Below are 22,685 nucleotides of genomic sequence, written 5' to 3' on the forward strand. Positions count from 1 at the left end.
TATTCAGATCTGAGTGATAAATATTGCTGTAAATCCATCAAGGAATGACACGCATATTGCTGAGGTCAGTTCATGGTCTACCAGGTTGCTACAGAATCAACAGTCAGAAGGAGAGTAAATGAGAAATCCAGTCCTAGTCTGAGGTTTTGGATTGAAGTGACTACTCTGTATGTAGCTTTTATTAAATGAATCCCAATGCATCTTCAGACTGTTAGAAGCACTGTTTTGTGCCTACCGCTGTTATTCTTTCTTCAGCTGCATCAGCTCTTCATGCATAAGGTGCTCTTGTCTAACCACATCATCGTTCTTTTAGCATGAACCTTCATAGTGAAGGCTAAGTAGAGCTTTTATTTACGTGGCGAGACCTTGCTTGAGCTTTTTTACAGACAATACTGGATTATATTTCAGTTCACACCCTTTGATAGGCAATGTTTTGATTCCCATTTTGGAAAGCTTCACATCCAGTAAAACATACTTGGGCTAACCTGGAAAAGTGCCATCCTCTCAGAGAAACCTCAGCTATGTAAGTAGCTACATTCTAATGAGGGGATTTTGTGCTTGTTTTGAAGAACTGACACCTTGATGTTGTAAATGCATGGAGCAAGCATAACTAACAAAACTGAGAAAGAAAAGATTTTTTTACAGCTTTAATGTAATTATTTAGTCCTACTCCTTAGATGTCTATACACATTTTTTTTTTTTTTTTTAAATAAGACCATACATTTCTATTTGGGCAGCAGTGATGTATTCTGATTCTCGAGTTAATGCATAACTGACAAGTTCATTGACCATGATTCATGAATAGGCTAAATTCAGACAGCCAGAAATTTCAAAAAACATGCATTGAGCATGGGTACTTTGTTGGTAGATCAGTTATGATATTTTTGGAAACACCAGCTGCATCCTCGCAGAGTAAAAATGTTTCCTACTTTCAAAGATTTCTCCATTACATGCAGATGCTGTAGGAGTTACACAAAAAAGTCAGTGATTTCTCTTTATTTTAGGAATCCAGATGCTGCACATGACTTTTCAGAAATTCTGTTAATGAATTGCCTTACATGAAATTATTAATTGTCTGTCAAGCATAGCCTTTAGCAATTGTGTTAGACACTGGGACTTTGGTGTTGCTGCTCCTAAAGTGCTGACTTATCCAAATCATTTTCATTCTAGCCTGAGTTTATTTTAAAGAGTTTGCAGAATACAGTCTGCACAACAGAAATACAGTGACTTTTGTACTACCGTGTAGAAGAGAAATACAGTCATTACATACAGTCTTTCTGCCATTAAACTGAAGTTTCTTTCCACTCAACGGTCTCTTGTTAATATATCACTTCACATTTCACTTAGATAAACATCTCAAGTACTTGAAAATAGGTCATACTGACTTCACTCAAAATATCATACTTATTCTAGAGACTAAAAAAATCTGTTTGCTTAGCTCATTTAGAAGCAAATTCTAGTCGTTGTAGAATAGAATTACTACTATCACTGTATTCACAAAGATATTATTATGGATATTAAGTGATGGAACGAAAGATATTTATGAGATTGAACTGTTCATTTCCTTTAGAGCTCAACACAGAATTTAGCACAAATCAGTTAATACAGCAGGAGGGGTTTCACAGTCAGTCAAGAAGTGAACTGTAAAAGATGCCATCCCTGAAGGTGCTCAAAGCCAGGTTGGATGGGATAGTCTGACCCACTGGTGGCAACCCTGCCCATGGAAGAGGGTTGGACATACATGTTCTTTAGTGTTCCTTCTGACCCAAGCCATTCTTTGATTTTATGATTTAGTCAATACTGGAAATAAAGAAACAACCTCATGATATGGTACTTGTTTTGGAAGAAGAGTAACTTTAGCTCTACCATGTATAAGAGTATTTCAGTCTGCAGTTCACTGCAAGAACAAAATTGACATACATATAATACTGTTCCAGGTGGTAAAAGGTAACTTGAAAGTAAGTCAGTGTGAGTGAGATAGCAATGTGATATCTGATCTTACCCCAAGATAATTTTTTCCCACCCTCAAATTTACAACTAAAGCTGAAACTGTTATTGACATCCTTGCCTTAATTTCCATCCAAGAATTAGCATGATATCTTTTGGCCTGAGATTGTCCTTAATCAGTCAGAAACAGAAGTATTATTAAACATATTTTCAGTTTGACAATTTACTATATTTTAAATTAATTTGAAGAGAACTTTCATTCACAAAAATGTTCCCTTATCTGTAAATGTTCTATGTCCTCCACAAGTTACAATTCCAAAAATCTTATAATTTGAGAATTTAAGAGAAAAGGATGCCTCATTCTTTTCCTTTCTGTAGTCAAAAGCAAACACACATTTGGCTTGGCATTTTGGACGAATTTGCACTTAGCACATAGTCATAACTTCATTAATATTGTTACACTGTGTCCTCTTTCAGAGCAAGAATGCTACAGAGGGATAGGAATTACAGAAAAGATGCAAGCACAGGAATATTTAGAGATGCTAAACAGGAAGCTAGTGAATGCAGTCAAACTGTTTGCAACCAGGAGCAACCAAGATAACTGTACCTGTTAAAAGGGCTTTTTGTTCTGTACCAGTTTTTCTGTAAACTCTATCAGTTTTGGTGAATTACTGTGTCAATTATCCAGTAACAGGAGGTCCTTGCATGGTGATGAATGTTATTTTGCTTTTCCCTCTCTTTATATTTCAAATTATTAGTTTTTTTCCTTTGGTCAATTGACACATTGCTTATTTTGGTGAGCTTTCTTCTCTCCTGTTGTATCAGTGGTTTGTCAAACATCTACCACATCCCATCTTAGATTTCTCTCCAAAAAATAAAAGTTTGTTAGCATAATAGATTAAATAAAATTAATATAGTTGAGGAAGATATGGCTTTATGGCTTCACTTCTCAGCTGACCCACATAATGCCCAATAAATATATATATGCAAGATTTTTGTCATCACTAATGTTTCAGTTTGTTTCATAGCTAAATGAGTGATTAGATGCTTCAGAAGACAAAAGAGGCCCTTTCAGAGTAATTGTAAGAACAGCCTATGCAAAGATGCCTCTGACACTCCTCTTTCAGCAAGGGCTATGCCAAAATTTCATCGTGAGCATGAGGTTTCAATTTTTCTTTTACTAAATTGCCCTATAAAACAACAAATAACAGTCAGTGTCTCAGTATCATGGGAATACCACTTCTGGTTTTTACCAATACTACATTTCATTCAATTTTCAATAAAGCAGAAAAGTTCTAATATACTGTTGCAAAGTAACCTTAGTAGTCACTTCCCCTCTGCAAGGGTCTCTGCTTTATGGCCATATGAGAGGGTTATTGTGGCAAATTAGCCTACATCTTGGCTACATAAATGATTAGTTTCAGAGAGCTTTCACCTGGTCTTGGAACTACTGTATTAGAAGCATGTTTTTAATGTGTGTGGTTTCATTACAACAGTTAAAATCATATGCTCAGTTATCACTACTTTAACATACTGTTTTAATATAGGAAAACCTACTACTTTATTCATAAGTGTGACTCTATTCTGATTTTATACCATTAGCACAGTTGTCTTGATATTATCTTACAAGCCTGAATTGTGCCAGGTTTGTTTCAGAGAAACAAGGAAATGTTGATCATCTAAGAATACAAGACTCTCTTTTGTGATGATTCTTAGGGGCAAGAAATGTCAGAGTGACATGTCTCTGTATCATTGCACAGGAAAACTTTTCAACAAGAGTGAAAGAAATATGTCTCTAGTGTCCCAGTGTTCCCCAGCTCCACAGGGCCAAACCATATGAACCAAAGAGAAAACACTGACTTCAGTGTTGCTTTACAAAAAACCATCAAAGAGGAAGCTCTCATTCTCGGTCAGACATTAATATTGCCTTCCAGAAGTGAGCCAGAGAACTTTCAAACACAAAACTTACTTCATCATTTTTGATTATTCTGATTATTGGAGCAATGCTGGTGTTATCTGTTTGTCTGTCTGTGCCCTTCCTTTCTCAACACTCTTCCCCAATGTTTTTAATGTCAAACAGTAGTAAATAGGTAAAATAAATATATTGAATTTTTTTTTTTTATTATTTTTATTTTCCCCTTCTGTGATTATTTTCCCCTTTCCATGAGCTTTTGAAAACATCAATGGAATGAGAGAAGTTAACCTTACTTTTGTGCTTAGGTTCCTGCCATCATCACTGCTCAAAAAAACTTCTGCAGACCAAAAGGAAGTAGTTCTTATTTCAGGGCTGCAGTATTCTATGTGACATAGCCATGTTTTATTGTTCAAATTTGCTGCACTCTGGCATCAGCACTTACAGAAACAGTTAACCCTGACATCAATACACATAAACGTAGGAGGCAAAGTGTGCCACAGCAGACTGATAAGTGATAGGAATAGTTAATGGAGCTCTGCTCACAGTAATTCTGTGGACTGTAAAATATATAATTGCATGCAGCATTTACTGAAGGTACTTCTGTTTATTAAAATATTTGTATAGAATTAGAAGTTTTCATTACCACGCTACTAAAAGGATTCTGTCAAGAGATCTTAAAAGGAACTGAATTGTTTTGAGCCCTTTTGTCACTTCAAATAATACAGTAATCAAGTCAATTAAATTACTCTTAGACTACTTCATATGCTTTTGCTTGATTGCTCTCACATTCATTGTGTATTAAAGCATCATTTTCTGAAGAACAGAACTTTAGTTATGTGTTAGTTGCATACTTAGTTTGCATCCCAGTCTAAGAAGGATTGTTAAAAGATAACAGGATTAATTTTTTAATTCAAATTTGTGATTTTTTTTTTCTTGTTACAGATTAATCTCGGGGATCTTGGGCAGCTATATAAAATCCGCATTGGCCATGACAACACTGGTAATGATCCCAGCTGGTATGTGGAAGAAGTCAGACTTGAAAGACTGTCGCCTCTTTCTCAAGAAGAGATTTGTCTGCCCATAGAGTGCTGGCTTGCAGAAGACAAGGGTGAAGGTGATACGTGGAGAGAAGTGGCAATAAGAAACTCTACAAAGGAAATTTTGCCATGTACGTGCTCAGTATGTTAGATTACATGTTCACTAGCCTCATTCTGTGAGTACATGACAGCTTTTCATATTTCTTCCAGGAAAAGTTGTTGAAAAGTTAACATAATCGTGAAACAAACCTTTCTACTACAAGATGCTTTCTAGTTTGAAAGAAGTGGAAAGCGATCACCCTGCCCCACTCCCTCCCTTCTCACCATTAGAATATAGCTATGGCCAGGGTATCTTACTGCTCTTAACATTCTTGGTGTGTTGAAGTGCTCCTAAATCACTGACAAGTGCTTCTCTTTAGAGTAACTAGCCTATTTACATATGGCAGGAAATTAAGGTGTACCAAGGTTTGTAACGTAATCTAGCATCATGGTCCATTTAGTAAGCTCGATATTATCCTTTCTTGTGTTGCAAAATATATTCTTTACCAGGAATCAGTGATCTGAATCATCATATGTACATTTTCAAATCAAACTCAAGTCTCAGCCACTAACATAGAAATGGTTGACTACAGAGTGGCACTTCTGTACCTGAAAGTTTATCCACAGCTTCATTGCACTTCGCTCTCTTCAAGCGAAGCAGTAGATAGCCCATCATATAAAGTTATTATTCAAATAGTCCTAGGATTTTACAGAAGAATAAGGAGCTAGTGTAATCATGCAGCACAATGTTTTTTTTTTTTTTAATGTAATGCTTTTGAAATTAACAGAATGATAATGATGCAGCTGGTAGAAAATACTGTCCATCAGTGATAAGCCGTGCAGAGATAGGTGCTATCATTTAGGCAAACTGTTTTCGAAATTAAGTAGTGACCACTGCAAGGATTCAGTGGCTCAGCATAAAAATGGATCATCATGTAGTTCATGAGGTAAAATCATTTCAGTTGAAAATATTTAACAAGTGGAAAATCTTAAGAGAATATAATTCTCTGGTTAAGCAGTAAAGGCTGGTGACATTTGAATGTTTTCATGGGTTTTGAGGTTAATGAAGGCTACTGATCTTTGTTAAAGATGGTAGAAGATACTGAGATACACATGTACCAGCTCACCTTTCCTTTCTGCTCTTCTTTTTTAACTATTCTACAGAATATTTAGTGACTTTAATAGGAAATTTCTGGAACCAAGAGTGATCAGGATGAGCAGGGCCCTATGGTGTGTATACCACAATATATGCAGTTGTGGCAGTGACATAAAAGTCTATGTAGTTCCAGCAGAAAAATAATGGAAAAGTCACTTACGTTATATAAACCATTAGTTCAACATGATGAAAGGTGAAAAGTCAGGTCACTGCTGTCAAAATCTAGGAATATTTTTAAAACAGCAAATTTATTTAGTCTTTCTAATCATTCAATTACTGCTTCTTTCATTGCTTTAGCAAAAACGTTAACTTCATTAAAATATTTGTCTCAAGATTGTATGCAAAGATATATTAGAAAGGATTTAGAAATTTCCTGAAATTGTAAGGTTTACAAATTACTTATTGATTTCAGGCACATTTAAATTGAATATCAAATTAAACTCAGCAAGGCCTCCCAAGGATTTCCTATTTAGTTTCTAGAGAACAAGCAAATGAAATACTATCCATCTGTATTTCCCATTTGAAAGCTAATTGCCTACAAGTACTGAGCAAACCACATCAAGTCATTTTCTCCAGCAGAACAAATGATGTACTACTTATTGCTTAATGATAATCTGATATGATTTAGTAATTTATGTCCCGTACTTTCAAATCAATTTAATATCTTCTAGTAGTAATACATTTACTTAACTATGAAAATCTTGTGCTAAAAATTTTAAATAAAGTGAATAAATATAAATTTAGCTCAGCTTTTTTTTTTTTTCTAAATTTACTGTTCTTTAACTTGTTATTGCTCAGTTTATTCCTTAGAAGAAAGTGTAATTTTTCCCTTATCCATTTCTTTTTTTTTTTTTTGCCTACTTCAACCAACCAAACTCTACTACCTACCTTACGAAGTCCTAAAACTATGGAGCTGATTTTTGATTCATTGTTTTTGTGCTTTTTTTTTTTTCCTTTTTTTTTCCCCTAGCTTATTTCCTTCAACTTCTGATTTACTTCCTGATTCTGAGACCTTTTATTTAACTGACTGGAGCATGCTCTTGAACTAGGTGATCCTTGGAAGTCTACTCCATCATAATTCTTTTGGTTATTTCTCCACCTAGTTTCACTTTTTCTAGCAGTTCCAGACATTGGTTTTTGGTTTACCAAACTAAGCAAAAACTGTTCAACAGTTTTCCAAGTTATGGGCATTGGAATTTGGTCATCGTGTTCAGAACTTTGTAAACAGCTTAAGTGTCACTCTATGAAAATAAATTGAAAGGTTTATATTGGATGCTTTTGGTTTAGCTTTATAGCATCATGGCAACATAAGAGTGTTAGGGAAATCCCTGCAACCCGTATTTTGCCCCACACCCAGCAGTCTCATCTTTCTCTCCCAGAAAGATGCTCTGGCATTGACTCATCATCATGGGTTTCACACCTGGACACTGGGGCTGAGGCTGTCCTGGGACAGCCCTGAGAGGGGATCAGACAGGGTGTCAATTGGTCTGAGTCCTTAATATGAGTTCTCACCTGCACTTGTGCCCCCGTGCTTGTGCAGATGGGCTGATGGCTTTTGTGATAGGCCTGGGAGAAGTCAGAGTAGGATGCTATTTGGGATCCAACTGCCTGCACTCCTGTGTGTGTGCAGATGGCCTTTACACCCAACCTAACATGGAGAATTGGTTGTCTTCAGATAGGGCTGAACTTTTGATGTTAGGGGACGCATGATACAAGACATTTTGAGTTTTCTTACTGTTTGTGTGACTATAAACTTCAAATGGGAATCTTTGCATAGATGAAGGAATACTGTACTGATTTGAAAGAGAAAACAAGTATTGAGGTGAGGCAGGAAAAATTCCAGCTTAGAAGATTTAGACTTATTTTCCACTTAGGAAAATATGCACGCAAATACAGAAAGAGGTTAGGATGTGCTGACTGCCTGACATAGTGCAAAAGATGACTGAAGCAAATAGTAATGACTTGAGCATTATCTCTACAAAATTTGTATCCGTGTTTAATCACTCAGGGGGCATTGACTGCTTAGTAAATAGCTAATAGTAAACTACTTAGTAAATACCTAAGCTTCTCTTTCCTATTGTAAAACTGATTTGTAAATGTGCTTTTTTTGAAGTTGAAATGCTCTGAAGAATATTATCTTCTCTGTGCTCCTCAAGATGAAAATTGCTGGGGCTGTAAAATCCTGACAATAGTTCAGAAATCTTCTTCTGTTAAGTTCTTTTATCTGCATCACACAGCTTGCTAGTTTTCTTCTTCTTTCTTTTTCTTCCTTCCTCTGAATCAGCTGATCTTATACAGCGGTGGAAGCAAAATAACTGACTAGAAAGATCTGATCATTGGTCTACTTGAGTAGTTTGAGAATCTATGTCTGCGACTATTATTTGAGGCTCTGGCACTTCAGTATTACAGCTGACAGCTCACTGCAGACATTATCCCACCTGTGTTAACCTACTCTAGGGATGTGCTGTAACTGTTGTGCAAAAGCCTAGGACGGTGGCTGGGAGTGAGGCCAGAGACTCCAAACACCTTTTCTCCTTCTTCCTCCTGCTCAAAAACCAGCAAAAGGAAAACATCGCTGGCATATTTTCTCATCCCCAAAACTTGAGAATAATTTACGTTCAAACAAAAAATTTCAATTTGCATTTCTCCTGCATTGCCATGAGCAGCTTCTGAAAAGCTTTCCCTTTCCCTACATATATCTTATGTTTATATACCTAAGTACTGAGGCTGAACATGGACAGACCTTATTCACATGCAAGAACCTAGCTTGAATTTCCAGTGCTAGATCCTTAGAATAATTACAGCTATCAAAACTCAAAATTTTCCATATGTGGTTTTTACAATATTGCTCTAAATACCAGGAGTAAATGAAAGCAGATATTAGAAACTCTGATTCTGTAATTGTAATTGAAATGTCTTCAGGTGATAGGGTTTTGTATTTACAACTCCTCAAAAAGTCTATGCTTCACTTCTGGGGAAGACAGTACCTCTCAAACGCTATCAGCCATTAAGAATTTGTACTATTTTAAACTTAATGCTGTGCCAATCCACATTTTACCCTCCTGTCATGGCAAAATGCCAAATATTATTTCTGCAGATCAAGTGGCGAGTACTAAATGATAAAATTCTATGACAGAGCTTCAGTCTTTCTGTTTAATGAATCAAAGTAAAATGATAATTTCATTAAAGCAAGAAGCAAAGAGCCTGGAGCATTACCCTGTTGCATTGTCCTGATATACTGGATCACCATTCTTAGATGAGGACTGGATAGCAACAGTCTGACAATTTTAACGTTGTATAGCAATTACTGTCTCTCTGCGTTTTGTGTTCTTTGGCCAGTTTGTCTGTTTGTACTGGCAGACTGACAGGAGTGGATTCGTGCAGTGAAGCAGTACGTGTTAAAAACTCAGTTGAGCTAAGAAACCAGTGGCCTCATCATGTGCTTTAAAGGGGAAGTAAGTGTGGACTCATTCTGATTGCCAATTGGACATATTGCCATTTTCTGGCAAGATCATCTTAATTGTTTTCCTGGAATGTATCCTCTGGTTTCATCCAAAAAGAATCTATTATTTTGCTCTAAAATCAGCAAGCAAGAAAACAAGAATTCCCTGAGCCTATCAGGGAATTCAGTTTCTTGACTCAAACTAGTATGCACACCAGTGTCATTAGGCTCAGCTGCAATATGGAGGAAACCTATTTAATGTATGAATAATGTGATATTTCTATATATCTGGAATTCCTCTACTCTTAAATGGAATTCTAAATTAATGATTCCTTTATTAAAATTATTGTGGAAAGAACTAGCAGTAGGTCAGTAACATGTACTAAGTTATCATGAAAAGACAAATATTTCTGCCATGAAAGCTTTTCTGTTATTCTCACTGATAAATTCTTCTTCAACCCTATTATGATTATTATTTTCTCTTCTCAAAACATACCAAAATATTTATTTAGTCTTTAATGCAGAACAAATTTTGCGGCTTGTGACTGAATTCTGCACATCACTTCTTCAGAAGGAAATGAGAGATATATTCTGTGCTTACAGGGTGGGGGTCAAACTAACTCTTGCCATTGGTGAATGATCAGAAATATACCTTATCTTCTGCACTGGAAACCCTGATTCAGGTGCCTAGAATTAGAAATCTGAAAAAAAAGGGTTCTTTAATTTGTATTTTGTTGCCCTCATATGCCCTTAGTTCATATTTACTTCATGACTGCAGAAACAGAACTTCCTTTCTTTCTCACTTTTCTCCAGTTGGTTCATATTCATGAAAACATTATTGATAGAAGCCAGAAGCTGGAATTGAGACATAACGAAGCACTAGAAGTCTCAAGATAATAAACAGTAACAGTAGTGTGTTTTTACAGACTAAGAGAATACGGATTTGAAATTTATACACTGACTGCACAGTAACTTTTATACTCCTTTTGGTATTAAGCACCTGTACCATTTTTAAGCATAGTTGTTATACTGATTTGGTTGTCTGAAAACGGAGGTGGTGAGCTTCAAAATGGTTGTACAAAGGACCGACACCAAATCTCCCTTCTTTCAACCATTTCAAAATGGTTGTACAAAGGACCGACACCATCTCTCCCTTCTTTCAACTTTTTCATCCATGCATCCATGTCTCAGAGTTGTCTGATTATTAAGCTTATCTTAATCAACCATTTTAGGAACTTGTAAATCTCAATCTCTTACTTTCCAGAAGGTCACTTCATTTTCTAGTGAGTGCTACCTGAGATTTATTCCAGCCATTCTGTGTTAATTAATCCTCTTATATCCTTTATCAAACTTATTGCATTTTTCAGGATGTTTGTTCTATCACTCTGATGTGCCCCGCATTAGATAGAGCTGCCTAAGTGTGAGTCTAACAGGTCCCTTTGAATGCTGAAGTAGTATTTCATGACTTCTGTTCAATAGTTGTCTTTATATTTTTTAACTTTTTATTTCTTTTTTTCTTTTTTGCCTATTTTTATATCCTTTTTTTCTATCTCTATTTTTTTTGCCATCTCAGTTTTCTGTTGATGTAGTTTCATTAAATCAGGAGTATATCGTATAACGAAAATGCTGCTGCAGAGAAGTGGATCGGGCCATAGAGCTGTAATTCTCAAAGTTGTGTGATTGCTTTTTCTTACTGCTGTGAAGCATGTCTCTATTTCAGCTGTTGCAACAGTGAAGGCCTCAGAGTAGATCAGTTTCTCAAAGGAAATGAAACCAGACACAGAGGCTGAACATACTTTCTAAGATCTTGTTTTACCATACACACACAACAAATAATGAACAGAAAACTACAAACAAGCAAATTTCACGTATGGTGAGTCTTGATATCTCAGCAGCGTATTCAGCTGATAGGTTTGTTCTCCAATCTTGGTTGTATCTGTCTCAAGTGTTCGTCAAACTGCTGGTATGCCTTGCCTTATCTGTTATATAGTGGCATATATTGTCATTATATTTAAGCAATCCCTAGCTCAGTAGCCATTAAAACTAACATCTTTTGTAGCTATTCTGCAATGCAGAGGAACTACTTGACAGTTAGAAAAAATTGCATCTGGTTGAGTTGCTCTGTAACCTAGATTGCCATTTGCAGAGAAAATATCTAACCTATGCGATCTATTTAGTGAAAGCTTATTTTATGTCCAAACACTTTTCTGTAGTGGAATGTACAGGACATTTTTGGAGAATATTTTCCTTACCTTTTATTATTATTATTATTATTTTAACTGCGAGTTTTGTATAAAATGTGTTAGAACATACAAAAAAGCTAAGGTAAAGGAGAATTACATTTATTATCCTAATACAGCAGACTAATTCATAGAGTATTGTTAATTTATATAAGAAATCGAAGTATAATCTGGTCTTTTTGCTAAGAAGATTCTTTCTAAATAATACAGATTGTGTAGCCTAAATAAATGTCAAATCTAACATTCTCCATATGGTGAGAGATGTATAGATCCATAAGAAAAATGGAAAATATTTTTCTGTTCTTTACATTTCAACATGTACATGTTTTCTACTTCAGACTGAATTATTTAGGCTTGTGGCAATAGAATGTACTTGATTAGATCATTATCATTTCTCTTGTTACCAAAGAGAAGTGCAGAGCTACAAAAGGATCTGTCATTTATTTAGCTTCTAGTATCTTTGTGTTGTGTTCCAATTGTCTCTTCTGTTCTGATATTTCCTGTACTTAATCCATTTGGTTTGATGTCCCTCCAGAAAGGAAAAAAATCATTTGTATTCTCTTCTAGTAATCATTTATTGTTAAGGGGTTTCTTGAAATAGCCTTGACTATGCTTTAAAGTAGTAGTTACCATTATGGAAATTTTACGGTTTTGATCATGGGAATTATTTGTAGGTATAAATAATACAGAAACCAATTTTTGTGTATAAACAGTCATAGCATAGTCAGTCTTTCCTTAGCTAAACCCTTTTACTTGGCTCCCACTGATACTTTCCTTTTTCAGAATGACAATGTAAGAAGGTAAAAGCATGAAGGAGACTTCAATTGATCCACAGTGCCTTCCTCTGCAGGTAGTCTAGCTCTGTTAGTAAAATGGATGGCAATAATGAATATAATCTTCAGGGGTTTTTTTGGAAATGTGATCGATCTCTCACCTTTCCCACTCCCTGAAAAGACTTTGTCCCATTCATGATCAGTGTGACTCTTGGCTTTCTAGAAGGTTTCCTTTCATTGCATATTGTCACTCATTGTCCTCTGTCCTTTGAATAATGTCTTAATCGTCCTGTTATTAAACTATATGCAGTATGAATATAGCAAAAGTAATGATAAAGTGTTATGAGGACTTGGCATCACCTTGAGCACTGTGTGTAGTTTCGGGCACCTCGACATAAGAAAGACATAAAGCTATTTAAGAGTCACCAGAGGAGGGCTGTGAACATGAGGAAGAGTCTTGAGGTTGAGGTGTATGAGAAGCGTCTGAGGTCTCTGAGGTCCCTGGGTTTGCTCAGCCCAGAGCAGAGGAGCCGAGGGGAGGCCTGATGGCGACTGCAGCTCCTCACAGGGAGCGGAGGGCAGCACTGTGCTCTTCTCTGTGTGACAGCAACGGGGCCTGAAGGAATGGCATGGAGCTGTGTGAGGAGAGGGACAGCTGGGGGTTAGGGAAAGGGTCTGCACCAGAGGGTGGTGGGATGGAGCAGGCTACCCAGGCAGTCGGCACAGCCCCGAGCTGCTGGAGGTCCAGGAGTGTTTGGGCAATAGTTTCACATATAGGGCTTGAATTTTATGTGATTCTGTGTGGAGCCAGGAGTTGAATTCAATGATTCTTGTGAGCCCCTTCAAAATTGAGTTATTCTGTAGTTTTATGAGTCAAAAACTGTTATTCAAATATAAAGTGACATTTGAATATATAACTTAACTATGCAAATTAATAGATCAATTTCTTTTTGTTACTTGCTAGCCATACCTCCCATTTTTTTTTTAACACCATTTGTTCCGTAAGAAACCTTAAGACTGTTTTTTGAAAACGTGTATTGTGGAGATTATTCATATCTCAGGCTATCTGGTGATATAGTAATGCAGGGATGTGAGAGCTACAGTCAATGGTTGGAAGGTAGAAAATAATAAAATTGATCAGGACACTTTACTGCAATTTTGAGTCAGAGTTGTAATGGTGGTATTGAGTTGGAGACAGTGTCCTTTCTGGTTCAGGATTATTTCATATGAATTAAAAGTTTTCTGATTTCTTAAGCATACTATCTATCATCAACATTTCCTACCTACTTTTGAATACGTGTGGGGATATTTTCTGCCCTTAAGTGCTTGCCATATTATTTTACTACCTCTTTAAATACTCTGCTGGGAATCAGAAATTACTCGTTCAGTGGTATGATGTTTAAGTCTTATAAGTTGCCTTGGGGTTCAGTGAATGAAAAATTTATAGAAATGCATGATTCTACTATTTGGTAGTGTAAGAGTAATACAACTTAAATATTTGTAGGATTTTTTTCCAATATCAAGCTTCTTCTGTTTTCAACCTAATTTCATTTTAAAGGTAGTGTTGTTAGGACTGTCACTACCTTTCTTTATTTCAAAAGTGCTATAAAATTTTCCGTTATTGAAACAATAATCTCCTCTATGATCTACTAGATAGAAGCAAAAGTGACCAGCTGTGAATAGAACAGACACATTGCGTGGAAAAATTGCCATTAAAATGTAAATTGTAACTTTTTTGTAAGTCAGAATGAGAAAAAAATGCATGAAATATAATAGTATTTAATTATTACAAATAGTTATTTTTAATGTAAGTATGCTTATTTGGTAAACAGTTATATTATTGTGGTGAAAAATATGTTAATATGGTAACTCTGAATTATATTCCTTAATTCCTTGAAGATGTATATTTTTTTATCTGTAAGACTTTTTTTCTAGACTAGAACAAGAGAAATTAAAAAGTTGTAAATATCTTTTAATTCAAAGCTTTCTTTAAAAGAGTTAGCATCCACTAGTGATAAATGATGAAACATTCAAAAGCAGGTTGGGTGTCCACCTTTTATAGATGAGGAAATCCATTCATGTTCTTGCTCACCATTGTGTGTGAGGTGAAAATCTAAAATTACTGAGATTCATGATATTACTATTCTTGTTATAAAATCATATTAAGGTTACGCATCACAAAATTCTGTTTTGCACAAATCTGGAGGTTGGCAGTGTCTTGGTACCAGTGAAATATAACCATTGTCTCAGACAATGCCTGAGGAACAGGTCTCCAGATAACCTGTCAAGAATGATTTTGCAAATTATATCCTGAAATCATGAATACTAAACATAGAACGAGAAAAGGAAATGGAGCACAAGGGAACTTTTACTAGATAGACTGCTTTGAGGGGATGGATTGCTATACTCAGCATAAATGCAAAGTTTAGTATTTTCAGTTTTTTTGTGCGTCGAGAATTACGAGGCTTGAATCTACAGAGGACAGACATATGGATAGCTGTTACTATTTACAAACTTGTGGTCTTCTGGCCAAATTTTGATGAGAAAGATTTGGAATCTTATATGAACTATAAGGATAATTTCAAGCTTTTTCTTCTTCTAGTGCTTGTGTATGAGATCCGTGTACACACAGGTGCTAAACTTGGTGCTGAAACAGATTTTAATGTTTATATCAATCTTATTGGGACAAGAGGAGATGCTGGCAAAAGGAAGCTCCATAGATCTAAGAACAATAATGTAAAGTTTCAACACGGACAGGTGAAGTAAAATCATGCTAGTTCTGATCAATAAGAGTAAATTTTGGCTTGCAAATTGTTTCTTCAACATATGTAAACATACTTTTACTTATTTTATTATAAGTAGCTTGCTGCTTTCTCATAGATTTTCTTTATTCCAAGCTATATACAGAATTACATAATGTGAATAATATTTATCTGTTGATTTTGGAATAATTCTTTTCTGGAAGCACTGAATAGTAGAATTTATGTAGTGCTGATTATTTATATTAGACATACACATAAAATAGTAATAATACCATTTTTGTTCTCCTGAACACATCATTATGAATTTTAGAATCAACCCTTAAATCCTTATTCCTGAGAGTTTTTCCAGTCTTGGTGAGGCAGAAAGAGCTGTAAAGATAACCAAAACATTCTTTGCATTTAATCACTGTGTCATGCCAAAGGAATTGAGTGCTATCCTGTGGAATATTTTTTAAGGTGCTCTTCACCTTGGAAAATTTTCTTACATTTGTCCTGTCTGGCCTAGACCAATATAAGAAACCCATATTTATTTTGCAAAAGGAAAAAAAAAACAAACTATACTCTTAAAATGATAGCTGTGGTTATGACCTTTGTTATTTTCCTTGTATGTTTCCACAGATGGATATTTTCTTCATAAAAGCTGTCTCACTTGGAAACTTGGAGAAAGTTCTGATTAGCCATGATGGAACTGGTCCAGGTAGGATTTAACTTCCTAGAGACCAATCTCTTTTCAAGTCCTTTTTAAACGTAATGCATGTTATTTATATTGCATCCTTCATTCAGATTGGGACAGAAGGTCTTACAGTGATAAAAAGTCTTCCTGCAGAGCAATCACAGTGATGGGACGGTGAAAAACAGTGGCAATAGTCAGTAAAGAGGAAACAGATATAATGTCAAATAATCCACTCCATTTTCAAGTTTATTTATAACAGAACACCATTCATTTGCATACTAAAAATTCATGAAAATGTTGCTTACAAAAGTGAAATAATCTTTCATTAGACAGAGTAAAGACCAAATGGAATAGAAATAAAGATGTTCAACATCTGCTTCACTACCAATCAAATTTTGAATAGCTATAGCCCTATTTCTTTGCTACTTTGGGCAGTGGGAGAAGATGTTATTAATTTAATCTGCGTAAGTCATTGTGGACCTATTCCATTATGTGGCATTGCATTCATCTTGTAGTGTTTTCAGAAAAAACAATTTTGCATAGAGAAGAATTTTTGATATAGGCCCTTGAGTTGCACCTCTCTGGAATGATGTCATTGAAGAGAAGACTGGTATTTAAAAGTATTGGAGATGTAAATACTGCAAAAATGTTTGCAGATTAGTAGCTACAAAGAGATTCTTTTTATAGAATCAAAGAATGACCTGGGTTGAAAAGGACCTCTAAGATCATATATTTTCAACCCCCCTGCTATGTGCAGGCTTGCCAAACACCAGACCAGGCTACCCAGAGCCACATCGAGCCTGGTGCCTCCAGGGATGGCGCATCCACAACATCCTTGGGCAACCTGTTCCAATGTGTCACCACCTTCTGTGTGAAAAACTTCCTCCTAATAGCTAACCTAAATCTCCCGTCTTAGTTTAAAATCCTTAAATTCCCCCTTAAAATCATTTCACCCTTTTTTAAAAATACAGAAATGTTTTTAAAGCTGCTCAAGGCTATGTTTGATACTAGATCAGGAAAAGACCTTCCCTCTTTTCTGAAATGACCTCAGGCAATGCCCAATGTGATGACTTTGCTGTCCAAGGCACTGAGCAGACTTGTGACTATTATAGAAGTAGCCTTACTGTTTGGCGTTGGTGCAGGATGTAAATCTGATTCTTAATCTTTGTAATTCTCTAGAGTTTACTGTCTTCAGCAATACAGATGATTGTACCTGAGAGTTCCATATCCTAGAATGCTAGTACATAACTGAAAAGGCAGTGTGACAGAGTCTACCTTCACTCTGTTCTCCAGTACACATAGTATATTCTCCATCTCTTCCCTCACTTCTCCCATAATAGGCATCACTGCTATATCACAGGATCATATTACAAATCTAGATTTCAGACGGATTTCAAAATCTCTCTAATTGAAGAATAATCTAAGCAGAAGCATGGATTGAATTCCCTGTTTGATAGCATTTATGCCTAGGTAATCAAAATTGTTGATTGTACTCAGTACAGACAGATTTCACAAGTTTCTTTTGAACTCCGTCCCATACTAATCTGAAATAAGCCTTAGGTGAGTGGAAGTGGGGTAAGGCAAAGGATGAGAGCTAGTATACTCTAGTAATTCAGGAGAGAGGCCATCTACAGAAACAGTCATTTGTAGGTGAGAAGGAGGAATGAGTATTCCATTAGAGATGGGGCTATCCACTCTTCTAATCATATCACCTGTTTGAATTATAGGGCAGAAGGTCTTTAATCTGAATTTGGGAACTGTCCTGGAAGGATCATGAAAGATATGCTTTCATTAGGATAGGAGAGAGAGAGAGGCCTCTGTAAGGTTTAGGATCAGGGTCATAGTCATTTTTTTGTAGGTTTCTTCTCATGGCTGGCAAATGTTCTTGTAATCATCTGGTTTATGTGCCTTTGGGAACATGGCTTTCGCAGTGTCAGAGTATTTGGACCCTACCACAGTGCAGTGTTCTTCAATGTTGTTCAGCTTCAATATGCTAACAATGGTATAACTCAGGCTATACCTTGTAAAACAAATGGTAAGTTTTGAGCAGTGTAGACACTGTGAAAACAGGGTATTTGAAAACAGCTTTCAAGGAGAACTGTATCAGTCACTAGGATAGTTATTGGAAGTGGTCTAAAAGAACAACATGAACTTGGATGTTGTTACCACTGTCCTGTTATTAGCAAAACTCAGTTCATATTCCGATGTCCAGCCATAGTAGTGCAGACAGAGACTCAGAACTCACACGGGCATAAACAGGACCAATGGCCTCAGCCCATTCCCTTCTCCAACTGATCAGAATGGCAATCTGTAAATACATATATATATATATATATATATATACACATATATACATATATTATATATATGTATATTTAAGGCACCTAGTAACTGGACTTAGACGCTCAGTCTGCCCAATAGTGACTCTGAATCATCACTCTCCTCAGCTGCTGGCATCTTGACCAGCCAGACTCTGAGACTCACACACCCAAATCCAGCTGCAGATACAGATCCAGATCCCCAAGCACACACCACTCTAGATCCATGGACTCTGGATCCCTCCAGTAAATAGAAACACACGTAGACACACACACGTCTCTCAGGCAATCCCTTACATTCAGCAGACTCACTGTCAGTTGGCACAGACTTCCTGGTTCCCAGGAGGTCATCAATTCACATCCCTGGTCTCCAGGCCACTTCACCTACTCTCTGGATAGTCCATCTTGATGCTTGCAAGATAACACACCCTGACCTACAAGTGCTCACTCCTTCATTTAGGATACTACATGGACTCCTGCAACCTGTTGTGTGAATCCATTTGCTACTGCTGAGACCTACACATGCACATGGGATAGGCTCCTTTCTTGGAGTCCCATGGTAAGCCCAGTACATCTGTAGACAGAAGTGCCTGTCAGTCTAAAAGGTGCTCTGGGCAGCTGTGCCTCTCCCACCGACTCATTGAATGGGTTTCATATCAGGAAACTGAGGCTGATAGTTCTCCTGACACAGCCCTGTGAGGAACCATGTCAGAATAAGTACTTGTATTCCAATATGTGAACTTCTTCTTCTGTGTTCCTATGAGAAGAGATGAGTCTTTGATCACACAGAGTCAGGGAATCATAGAATCATTTCTAATGATGATCATTAAGAGAAACCAATATACATATATATGTATAACCAGTGTATGAGTCTACATATGTACACTGTAGATTCAAAAATCAGTGCTACAGAATATGGAAAAGAAAGGGAAAACTGATATAATAACAAGATTATTAATAATTTTCTTGCACAGTTTTTCTGAGTTTGCTAATATGTGCTTTTTATCAATGAAAATTTTAAACACTTTGCTTGCCAGTCCTATTTTTTTCTCTATCTGGCAGAGATAAAGCTCTGTGAAAAAGAAAACAAACAAGCAAGCAAAACCAAGACTAGAACAATGTCCTGTCTATTAATTAATGGGAAATGCTATTTCATTGGTAAAATCAAGTTCTTAAACATTTTTTCTTATCAGTATAGTAGGCCAGTAGCAGTCATACCCCAGTCTTACTCTTTTGCTGATGAATGTATTTATAACTCGAAAAATAGCCTAGGAATTTCTGTTTTGTTTTGTTTTTCTCTATTTAAAATACTAATATTTACAGATTTTATAGAACCTAAAATTGTGTTAAAACTTATTTAGCTTCATTGATAAAAGAGACTTTTCTGACCTCAGAAAGTTTTGAGTAGAAGGTGATTAAATTAGATGGGAAGACTATAAAGTGCTTAGATGCCTTGTAATTTAAATACTATATAAATTTAAAATGTTGCTGTTGCAAGATCAAAAGAAATTTCTTCATTCTATTTCCTTGGGCAGGAGGGCAAAAAGAGACTTCAATGATGATTATTATATTACATATTAAAAAAAAAAAAAGTTCTGTAAATAAGGCTCTTTCTTTACAGAGGACTAAAATAAACAAAAGTATACCCTTGAAATATAGACTTTTAAAATGGAAATTTGAAAAGCTTTTTGAGGAGGCTTGACATATATTCAGTAGAACACCTTCTGTTTGCTTTTAACATTTTTTTATAACAGAATTGTTAATCGAATGTTCATGCAGACTTATGTATATTTTGACTTTGTAGTTTATGCAAATAAACATATATTGTAAAATCTAAGGCATACAATTTTCAGAAGCTAAGTAAGAGCACATGCAAATGGAAACAGTAGATATGAATGATCTTTTAATTAATACTGTTATGTAGAATAACTTCACTCACAAAGGACCAAATAATCTAGCAGTCATGCAGATCTCTCATAACTGCATAAGCAGATTTGTCCTAACATTCTTGTACCTGATCACAAAGAATAAAAAGGTGTAGGCTGGGATGTGAATGGTGTTGGCAGTTCACAGACATATGCGTATGTTTGTCTACAGGCAAAAAAAAATCCCACTCCCCCTTAAAATTACAACAGTGCAAGATGGAGAAGAGTCAATATTGTAGATCTTGCAATAGGCAGAGAATAATAGAGCTTTCATTGTGTTAATTTACTCATTTAGTTACTCTGTCCTAATGGGAACTGTTTTTCTGATGGAAAATATCATGGCCATTTTGTTTTCTATATTATTATTATTGTTATTTAAACAAGTTACATTATTTCAGATAATAAACCTTTGTTATTTCAACACAGGTAATGGATGGTTCTTGGATAAGATTGTCATTAACTATAAAGAAGGAAAGGAAGGGAAAGAGGTTGTATTTCCTTGTAACAGGTATGTCATTCATGGCAAAACAGAATTAGTTCATTATACTCTTGGCAACCTGGGGAAAAATTCTTCAGAGCAGGCACAATCACACAGCCTAGATATATGAGCAATGCACTGGAGTTTCTCAAAGGACTAGTGATGCAAAATTTTGCTGGTGAAGCCGAAATTTGCTGGATTAGTAGGGGAAGGAGAATGCAAAGAATTCACTAATGCAAAGAAGCCCAAAACAGGCAAAAAGGTGCATTAATATTTCCTTTATTTCAATTATACAGAGACACATGAAAATAACTGAGGTTTCAGTTCTTGCCTTTATAAAAACTATTATGTGAAAAGATCTAGATGTATTGATTTTGGTTAGTGCATCTCCCTCGGTTGCTTAAAACCTTGTATGCATTTCACAAATCTTTAGAAAGCCTTTAACCTTTCTCCTAGAGAAGAGGTAAAATATTTCCTTTCATTTAATAAATCTCTATTTCTGTGTATAACTAGGTCTAGAATTTTGCTGTCGTGTGCAAGATTGGAAAATGCCTGACTCTCAGTTCTAACAATTACTTAATAGCCTGTTCTAAATATTTTATTACCTGAGCCAACTGCAACCTGAACTCTCAGCTGTTGTCAGTATGTTGAATCACATGACTAAAATAGAAAAAAATATTAAATAGATCAGTATACAAAAGTAAGAATTTGTATGTGTTACCTCTGCATTTGTATATTTAATACAATAGAAATCATGTGAAGAATTATAATTTAAATCTAGCTATTTCTGGCATATGTGATTTCCAGAACTTGTGAGTTTAGGCTACATTGCTGAAGTGATTTCCATGTTATTTTGGGAACTGTACATTATAGTTGTGAAAGTCTTTAGCAGTTCAATACAGATGCCTCTTTAAGAATGCTTCCTGTTTACAAAATAATACCAAAAAGGAAAAGTCTCTGTTTGCAAAGTTCCTAGAAATTATTAGCTAATAACCATTTTCTCCGGTTGAGTATTATTCTGATGATCAGGTTCTTGTCTTAGTATGTCTTTTGGTATGCTCTGAAGATGGCTATTGGAAGGAGATTCAAATGAGGCAATTGTTTCCTTAATGTCAGGGAATTTTTGTAAGACTTCTCTTAAGAAACTTAAAGAGCAAATCAGAGCTGTATAAAACTGCTATGTCAAAAGAGAATCATTAAGCTCTTAGAAAAAAATAAATTAAGATTATTAAATAGAGAACTAAAGGAATGTCATTGTTTGTGCAATGTGAGTGTGCTGCCAAAGTGTCAAAATCTGCTTTCTATTTTTAGAAAATGCTAGTGGTCTTTTTTTCCTTCTTAGGAGTGAATGTGGAAAGAGTTTACAAAAGTTAATTGAGCTATTTATTGCAAGCATAGTTGAAATACAGTGGAGTCTAGACTTCATGCGTTACATATTATTACATATTTTTGTTACATACAAGAAGTGAAATATATTGTGGATCTGTGGGTTTAAACAAAGGCCACATCTATATGGACCCAATAGAATAGAAAATGATAATGATCACACACACTTTTTTATTAAAAAAAATAAGATGTTAATGGCTGCAAAGTGTTATTATATGAATGACAACTGTAAGAATATGGATGAGTTTTTGCAGGTAAATAATTTTACAGGACAGCTCCTTAAATTCATCCGTATGAAAGAAAAGATAAAAGACAAATTCAGTTCATTGCTGCACCTCTATAGAATTTCTATAAACTTCCTGACTTGGTTTTATATATCATTTTAAGTACAATTAATCTAACTGACCACTGCAGGTGGTACTTGAATGTACAATTTAAAGTCTGATACTGAAAATACTTATTATGTCTATAGTGTATTTCATCCAAGGTGCTATATTGCTTCATCAAACTATCATGACATTTCCAATTTTTGGTTGGTAGCAGAGTAAAGTAGATTCTCCCAGCACAAATAATGTTAACTCTGATGAAGGTATT

At 35.6% G+C, this 22,685-nt stretch overlaps 1 protein-coding gene across 12 annotated transcripts in view; it reads left to right on the forward strand.

The window, feature by feature from the left end:
* The window catches only part of RP1 (RP1 axonemal microtubule associated), a 204,985-nt gene that overhangs the window by 92,673 nt on the left and 89,627 nt on the right, over nucleotides 1–22,685 (forward strand). For all 12 annotated transcript variants that reach the window (XM_085221109.1, XM_085221110.1, XM_085221106.1 and 9 more), the window contains 4 exons: nucleotides 4,805–5,030; nucleotides 15,152–15,306; nucleotides 15,930–16,008; nucleotides 20,654–20,735. In XM_085221109.1, coding sequence (XP_085077235.1) covers nucleotides 4,805–5,030; nucleotides 15,152–15,306; nucleotides 15,930–16,008; nucleotides 20,654–20,735 — 542 coding nt within the window. The remainder of the gene's footprint in view (nucleotides 1–4,804; nucleotides 5,031–15,151; nucleotides 15,307–15,929; nucleotides 16,009–20,653; nucleotides 20,736–22,685) is intronic.

Source organism: Meleagris gallopavo, chromosome 3, assembly GCF_905368555.1.
Source record: "Meleagris gallopavo chromosome 3, MGAL_WU_HG_1.1, whole genome shotgun sequence".
Taxonomy (NCBI): Eukaryota; Metazoa; Chordata; class Aves; order Galliformes; family Phasianidae; genus Meleagris; species Meleagris gallopavo.